At 35.4% G+C, this 8,895-nt stretch overlaps 1 protein-coding gene across 1 annotated transcript in view; it reads right to left on the bottom strand.

The window, feature by feature from the left end:
- Nucleotides 1–437: 437 nt before the first annotated feature.
- The window catches only part of LOC107678618 (soluble guanylate cyclase 88E-like), a 10,697-nt gene continuing 2,239 nt past the window's right edge, over nt 438–8,895 (bottom strand). Inside the window, exons 2-18 of the mRNA XM_016473962.1 lie at nt 8,609–8,749; nt 8,314–8,453; nt 7,353–7,487; nt 7,045–7,168; nt 6,818–6,937; nt 5,777–5,861; nt 5,585–5,671; nt 4,945–5,062; nt 4,660–4,789; nt 4,127–4,273; nt 3,649–3,801; nt 3,414–3,570; nt 2,487–2,596; nt 2,112–2,201; nt 1,716–1,862; nt 683–820; nt 438–596 (exon numbers count right to left, since the gene is read on the bottom strand). Of these exons, the coding sequence (XP_016329448.1) occupies nt 438–596; nt 683–820; nt 1,716–1,862; nt 2,112–2,201; nt 2,487–2,596; nt 3,414–3,570; nt 3,649–3,801; nt 4,127–4,273; nt 4,660–4,789; nt 4,945–5,062; nt 5,585–5,671; nt 5,777–5,861; nt 6,818–6,937; nt 7,045–7,168; nt 7,353–7,487; nt 8,314–8,453; nt 8,609–8,749 (2,181 nt within the window). The remainder of the gene's footprint in view (nt 597–682; nt 821–1,715; nt 1,863–2,111; nt 2,202–2,486; nt 2,597–3,413; nt 3,571–3,648; nt 3,802–4,126; nt 4,274–4,659; nt 4,790–4,944; nt 5,063–5,584; nt 5,672–5,776; nt 5,862–6,817; nt 6,938–7,044; nt 7,169–7,352; nt 7,488–8,313; nt 8,454–8,608; nt 8,750–8,895) is intronic.

Below are 8,895 nucleotides of genomic sequence, written 5' to 3' on the forward strand. Positions count from 1 at the left end.
ATTATTATTATTATTAAATAGAATAAAATAACCTAAGATTCATTTTTCTAAACCTAAGGTTTCATTTTTTCTATGAAAAACATTATTTTATTTTTCCTTTTGATTGATGAAATGGGATGAAATATGACCCTTTCATTTTTATCAGGAGATTCATTAAAAATGAAAAAATAAAGGTATCTGTCAATATAAAGCATGAACCCAGCAAAAGGGAACAAAGATTTATAAAGCTTTAACCTGAATGAGACTGAATACAGATGAGAAGCCAACACGATAAGCACATTTCAGTTCAATAATACCTCTAATCTATTAACAAGACAATCCAGTGAATCCAATTTACAGAATTCTTTGGGAAACATATGCAGATCAATAGCCATATGATTCTGAGGATGGACTATGAAAACTAAAAGACTTTCAAAGCCATGTCATGATCACTATGTTTAGCACACAGAGCACATGGTGCTCTTCTCAGAGCCGCAGGAATCACACGAGCCAGCAGGAGACTCCATTATTGAATCTCGAGCGTCAAACTCATCCGAGTCGAGTTCAATGTGTGGGTCCTGCAGACTGCTGTCCTGAAGAGCATCCTTATAATGAGACTGAGAGACAGGGTTTGATACCATCATGTGTCTTTGTGTAATACCTCATCACTCGTTCACACAGGCACAGAAATCACAGATCTCACCTTACTGACGGACGCTTCTTCAACACGACACTCCTCCATCGACTCCTCCAGAGAGTTTCCAGAGGTTTCCATCTTCATGCGGTGAGAGCGGATAGATTTCACATCGTCCTCATCCTCACCTGCCACTGAGGGGAACACCTGAGGAGGAAAATCCATCAGATAAAAACAGTGTTCTTAGCCATTCTGCAAACAGCTTTTTAAAAACATGATTCTCAAAAAAAAAGAAAGAAAAGAATGTGAAATAATAAAATTATTAATAATTAATAATGATGATAATGATAAATAATTCACATTTAAGTGACTGATAATAATAATAATTATTGTTATTAAATATACAATACACCAACAATAATAATAAATTATTAATTAATTAATAATTAATTTAATATAATAATAATAATAATAATAATAATTTGTTAAATAGTAATAATATAATTATACTATTTTATGTTATACTAATGTACAATATGACATATACAATATATGCAATATACAGTAATACTGATATGAATTATACAATACACAATGACAACAATCATAAAAACAATAATAATCAACATCATCTTCTTCATTATTATTATTATTATTAACTTTCATAATGTGGCATATGACTGAGTAAAACTACATATTCAAAATAAAATACTAGATTACATTTTGATTTTATGTTGACTTTAAGTTCAGATCATTGCTTCAAACGGCATCTAAGATAACTTCTATGGTCATTAACTCTTTTATTCATAATATATCATGCATTTATGAATGAATGAATGAATGAATGAATGAATGATGCATTTATACAACGGCGCCAGTGCGCTCACCACACACCAGCTACAGGTGGAGAGGAGAGATCGAGAGCCAATTCAGTGGATGGGGATTATTAGGAGGCCATGATTGACAAAGGCCAGGGGGGCAATTTGGCCAGGACACCGGGGTTACACCCCTACTCTTTACGAGAAGTGACATGGGATTATTAATGACCACAGAGAGTCAGGACCTCGGTTTAACGTCTCATCTGAAAGACGGATGAATTTACCAGCACTTCCTCATCGATGAGCGGTTCGGGGGCAGAGATGGCGGCTTTACTGATGGTCTGGGCTTCAAACTGCGGGCAAGCGGCCTGAGCGTTTCCATCTTTATCTCTCTTTCCTTTCAGCCAGTATGTCTCAATCTCCACATTCCCCTGCCAGAGAAAACATATTACATCAATAAAGTAGTTGTAGTTTGTTAGCGGATCAGTCATATCTTTCAAATGAAACCATTATCGATTTAACCATTAAACATCATTCTTTCCTCAGTAAACAGCACTAATTATAAAGGTGGTCAGACAGGTCCCGGATCAGTTCACTCGACCTCAGGTGGTCCTGTTTGAGAACATCTGGGTAAACAAGCTTTGGGTCGATTTTTCAGTCCAGTTACTTAAGCGACTGACCTTGATGGTGATGGTACCGCGTCTCTCGAAGATAAAGTGACTTCCTTTCAGGTGCTCATAAGTAGCGCTGCTCAGCTGTATGTGCATTTCCTATAAATAACAGATCAGTCGATCAATAGAGTCAAATATCAATCAGACAGCAGGCGTTCAGGCCTGTGAACGGCCGCTAGGAGTTCAGTCCTATTATAAACAGAGGAACGCTCAACAAAACCAACAAACATCAATCTAATGAGTGTGATATATGGTGCTTTTGATTAAAACTGCACTAACCCCGTCATTCCTGCTTCAAGTAAATGCTCAAATTAAGGACGCACAAATGTGTGTGCAATATACATATAGTAATATAAGGAAGTATAATAAAGACTTTCCATCTACCTTCCCATTGCTCTCCATGGCAGACGCCGTGTGGACTGTATCACCATGAAGACCGTAGCGAGGCATCTTGTGACCTACGACCCCAGCCACCACCATACCAGAGTGAATTCCTACGAGAAGAATGAAGCAGGTCAAAACAGTCATAATAAAATATCAGTGCAAAGTCCTTGACTAACAGCTCTATTTTAATACATAGTGAGCGTTTTGAAAGAAATCAAGACTTATGTTTAGCAAGAATGCATTAAATTGATCAAAAGTGAGAGCAAATATCAAATAATTGCTGTTCTTCTGAACTTTCTATTCATCACAGAATGCTTACATTGATAATCATAAGATATGTTTCTTGATCAGCAAATCAGCAGAATGATTTCTGAAGGATCATGTGACACTGAAGACTGGAGTAATGATGCGCCGGACAGGGCATCACAGTATGGTAAAGGCATAACATTTCCGTCACACGCTTGAGGTATTGGGCCAATCACAACGCACTGGATAGCTGGCCAATCAGAGCACACCTCCCTTTTCAGAATGATGAGCTTTGTTAGAATTGACATGTTTCAGAAAGAAGAGCAACAATAATGTACTGTATATGGAAAATAACATATTTTCTTAACCTTAAACCGCATAAACACATTGCATTACACCAAATACACAAAATAATGTTCTTTTTAGCAGCATCATATGACCCGTTTAAAAATATATTACATAGAAAACAGTTATTCTAAATTGTAATAATATTTTACAATATTGCTGTTTTTGATCAAATAAATGCAGCCTTGGTAAGCATAAAAGACTTCTTTTTAAAACATTGAAAAAATCATAATGATGTCAAACGGAAGTGTATATTACGTGAAATTGCTAAATGTAAATAATGAAAAAACTAATTAAAAAATAAATAAATTATTGAATAAAAGAGAGAAGACGTACCCACGCGAATCTGGATGTTGTTTCCGTTGGACGGGTCTTTGAGATGATCAATAGAACGAACCATATCTAGAGCCATGTCACAAATATTGTGAGCGTGATACTTCGTCTTTTCTGGAGCGCCTGCCACCACCATGTAGGCATCACCTATAGTTTCAACCTGAAACACACATATCAATGTGAGGAACATCTGTAACACCATGTGATCGTGCTGGAACCACAGAAGAAATTATCTCACCTTAAACACTCTGTGTTTCTCACTGAGCGTGTCGAAGAGCGTGTACATGGTGTTGAGCATAGAGACCACCTGCATGGGTGTGATATGACTGCAGATACGAGTGAAGCCCACCACATCGCTGAACAGGATGAATTTGAAGAAAATTATCATTTTCTGTAAAGTTCCGAAACAAAAATGTTGAATCTCATAATTAATTGTTGCATGAGCTTTTTTTTTAATTATTTTTTAAAGAAATTAATATTCTTATTCAGCAAGGATGCTGAAGTATGAAAATTCAGCTTTGCCATCACAGGAATAAATAATCATATTTTAAAATATAATTAATATTTTTAAGTAAAATAAAGTTTTTACAGACAACATTTTCAATAATAAAACCAAAAACTTTCATGAAAATCCAAAAATGCAAATGGAAAAACAAGACTAATTGGTCTAGACACTCGTAACACCTGCATGAAGTTAAAGGTGCAGATGTTCTAACCTCACAGGTGTTCACAGCTGGTTCTCCCTTCCGCAGTCGCTTAGCAACAGGTTTGGGAATCATTCTGTACAGAAGATCATCCGTCTTTTTCATCTCGTAGTCCAACATTTTCATGCTTTCCTCTAGTTTACTGGATTTCTTTTGCTCCTATGGGGCAGAAAGAGAAAAACAAAGATATAGAGAATGAAGGACAGGCAATAAGAGGAGAACAGGTCTGTGATGCCCTTAACATGTGTTATTGAGAATGCTTTTACACTTTAAAATGGACCACTAAGGGAACCAAATAAAGGCAAGAAATCAGTTGTCCAATGCAATCCAGAACTGAATTAAAAACAGAAATAAAAATTAATTAAAACCATACAAACATTAAAAAAAGATACTGAAATAGTTTTTTTGATTCACATATAAGTCGAAATTCTTTCTCAGACCCCTACAGTGCAAGACTGACACACATGGAGCAAACTGAGCCTGATCTGGATTTCTGTTCATGAGTCCATCAAAAGCAGGGCGCTCTTGAGGCCCGACAGCTGTACCTGTATGAGGGCTCTCTTGAGCTCTTCAGACTGCTGAGTTCCTGCCAGCACCAGATCTCTGCTCGAGTCATGCATGCTCAGGTCATTGATGTACAGACCTGTCTTAAACATGGCACTTAAACTCTCCATGCTGCAAAGACAACACACACACACACACACACACACACACACACACACACACAAACAAACACACAGAACCTGCTTTTAAACACTATAATTATTATGCATACACAAAATGAACAGAAATACAGCCGCACTGTTTAATGTGTGTGTTTTGTGTCTTACACTGGAGTGCCCAGGAAGATGATGGACTCCCACTCTGGCATGTATCTCATCTGACCCTTCAGTTTCAGACAGCGGCTGCCATCACCCCAGCTCTCCATCGCATTAGCGCTGTTTCCATCTGACACCATTAGAGGACAGCAGACATGTTAGCATTAATTTATTAATGTGTTTTCCTCTTAAACATCAAATATAGTGAAGCGAGACTTCATTTCAATGTTAAAGTCAACCCAAACCTTCATAATATTGTTTTAAAACTAATTTATTCACCCTCATTTTGATTGAAAACCCATATGACTTTCAAATAAATCTGTGTAGAGTATAAAAATATACTGTATACATTAATACATGTAAATACCTAAAATTGCAGTAAATAAGTAAATGAATAAAGTGCAAATAGACAACTGTTATGATACTTTTTGTCATTATAGAGTTGATTGCATCTGTCACTTTTAATTATACGAAAAAGAGCATCTCGGACATTCTACTGGTGTTCTTCTACTGGAATAAAGAAAGTCGTACAGGTCTGAAATAACATGAACGTGAGTAAACAACAACAGAATTGTCATTTTTGGGTGAACTATCTCTTTAAATCACTGCCCAAAATGGGAAGAATCTCAGTAAGGACAGAGAGATGACTGACCTTTATAATCATCCCCTATAATTGACTGAAAGGCCATCAGCTCAACATCCACGTCTGCTGAGCGATTGGCGTTCTCATAATCAGAGTCTGTGACACACAGAAAGAACAGAATCATCTCGTGAAAATGGATTATATCCAGCTGTAGATCTGAGATCTTCAGTGAATGTAGATGGTCAGTAGGACCTTCCTTACTCTGCACTCTGTTATGAAGGTTCCTCTCTCGTTTCACCGGCTCCTTAGACATGATCTCAAACAGGTTGTTGGGATGGGAGATGATCTGTCACAGAATCCATTGATTCATTTATTGACTGATTTTCTTCAATATAAATATGTCATTTATTAATGGTTTGGAGTTTGGTATCACTACTGTTTGATTTATTAAATGATGTGGATAAGCAAAGACTAACTAGCATGTCTTCTTACGTGTTTACAGGAATAAATTACATTTTAAAATATATTCAAATAGAAAACAGTTATTTTAAATTGTAATTTTAAAAAACTATTAATTCAAATTATATATAAATATTATATGATTCATAATTATTATTTAATATATACGTTTATATTTACAAATAATTATAGTAATTTAAATATGAATACAAAACATTATATTGTGTGTGTGTACACAAATACAAATTATAAAATATTTTAATATTAAAAATTACTTGCCATTTTATGTGAACTATCAACTATTTACATTATTTTATTATATATTATTAAGATTATATAAAATATTTTATTATTATAATTATATATTATAATAAATGTATTATACAGTTATATTATAATTATATATAATTAATTATATAATATAATCTCTCTCTCCCTATACAGTCAAACCAAAATGTATTAAGACACCTTCAACATTTCTCACATTATCGCAGTTTATTCGCTATAGTTTACAAAATGGTAATAAAATATGGCAATAACCCAGAGTTAAACTGTGTCAGAACAAATTCACCTTAATAATGTCAGATAACTTTGATAGAAAGGTATGTGATGGATTACAATCAACCAAAAATTATTCAGCTGTTAAATTTAAATACACAATTAGATAATACCAATTTAGGTCAACCAATTACCAAGCAATGCTTAATTTTGTTCAGTCTGTGGTTTAAAAAGGTTGCATTGCATCTATCTATCTGTCTAGCTATCTATCTTTAAATATATTAATTTAATTATATTACAATAATTAATACAACATTTAATATATTAATATTAAAAATGACTTGCCATGTTCCATGTGAACTCCACCAGAGGACGAGCAAGCAGAAAAGCATCATTGATCTTCTTTCCATCCAGATCAGGAAAGACGGTCGCCAATCCAGAGCCTACGTTATGCACAACCATGTCCTATTGCATCAGAAGATACACATTATAGACCACAGTGTGAGACGAGACGAGACGAGACGCGAGGAGACGAGACGAGACGAGACGAGATGTGAGGAGAAGAAAGTCACCTGTCTGAAAACAATGTTGAAGGGAAAAACTTCAAAGAAAAAGTCACTGGTGATGGGGAGGATCTCTTGTTCCTCTTCATCCTCTTTCTGGATATATCGATACGCAGAGTTATCAAAGTTTAATCTGAAATCAAAATATCACTCTTTTATTACATCTGCCACATGTCCTGTAGGGTTTAATACTCAGTTGTGCAACATCCACAAATTCTGGCTACTATTTGAATGATGTTTGTTTAATAACACAAGCACAACAGGCACAACAGATGGTACCTGCATCAGGTAAATAAATATGTTGTCATGTGTCTCACCTCATGGTGACGTGTGAATAATCTCCCACCAGCTGCTCAGACAAAACCTCAACATGGATGTCAGTGTCGTAGAACTGTTTTCCCATCTGTCTGAGCTGACCCATGGCGTAGTGCAGGTAACCTTTACGTTTGCTCCTGACCAAACACACAGCGACAGAGTCGAGAACACAGAATCAGCTGAACTCTGGACCACTGCGACTTTATTGAATTATTACAATAAATTCAGGTAAATCAATCCTGTATGAATCACTTTTACTGTGGATTATTTCATTTTATTCCATATCCCCCAGATGCCATACACTACTGTTCAAAAGTTTGCAGTAAGAAAGATTTTTATTTAAACAAATTAATACTTTTATTCAACAAAGATGAGTTAAATTGTTCAAAAGTGGCAGTAAAGGCACTTGTAATGTTACAAAAGATAAAAGATTTCTATTTCAAACAAATGTTGTTCTTTTGAACTTTCTATTCGTTAGGAATCCTGAAAAAAGCATTTAATGATTTTCACCAAAATATGAAGCAGCTCAACTGTTGATAATAATAGGAAATATTTCTTGAGCAGCAAATCAGCATATTAGAATGATTTCTGAACGATCATGTGACACTGAAGACTGGAGTAACGATGCTAAAAATTAACCTTTGCATCACAGGAATAAATTTCATTTTACAGTATATCAATATGTTAGCTCTCTCTATATATATTAGTTTTTTATTGTCTTAAGAAACAGTATTTAATTAATATATTTCTAAATATATATGCAATTTATAAAATGCATTCTATATTTTAATATATTAATATTCAAAACTCTACTGTTTTTCTGTATTTTTGATCAAATAAATGCAGCCTTGGTAAAAGAGACTTCTTTTTAAAAAAATATTCAAAAAATCTTACCGACGCCAAACTTTTGAACAGTATTGTATGTTACTGATTGACAAAATCTTTCTGATCAGATACACACACCTGTAATGCAGTGTAACTCCTGTAGCTGATTCCTCCTGGCAGAAGAAGGTCGGAGGCTGGACTTTTGGGTAACTGAAGCGCAGGTACTCATGCAGGTTATCCAGACCATTCACAAAGTCACGCACATGGCGACCTAACACCTTGACACACAGTATAAGAGACAAAAACACACCAGAGGATGCAATACACAGGTCATGACAGGGATCATGATTGTTTAATGGCAATGTTGTTCCTCGAAAAACAAGAATGTTTAACATGTGCTACTTGGGTAATTCACATCATGCAAAAGTCATACCTTAAGGATTCTGTCATATCCGTATTTCCCCACGAATCCCAGGAAATAAACCCCCCATGAGTTCATGAGCTCATTATAGGGGGTTCCTGTGACGCCACTCGCTGCTTTGGCGATACGAGGAATCACACTCTCACTGTAGACCTACACAAACACACACACATATACACCAAGAAAACGGGTGTTGCATTTATTTTGAAATGCTTTCCACTCACTCGCTGCATACGAGGAATCACACTCTCACTGTAGACCTACACAAACACACACACATATACACCAAGAACCAAGAA

This window comes from Sinocyclocheilus anshuiensis, unplaced genomic scaffold, assembly GCF_001515605.1.
Source record: "Sinocyclocheilus anshuiensis isolate Anshui unplaced genomic scaffold, SAMN03320099.WGS_v1.1 scaffold877, whole genome shotgun sequence".
In the NCBI taxonomy this organism is placed as follows: domain Eukaryota; kingdom Metazoa; phylum Chordata; class Actinopteri; order Cypriniformes; family Cyprinidae; genus Sinocyclocheilus; species Sinocyclocheilus anshuiensis.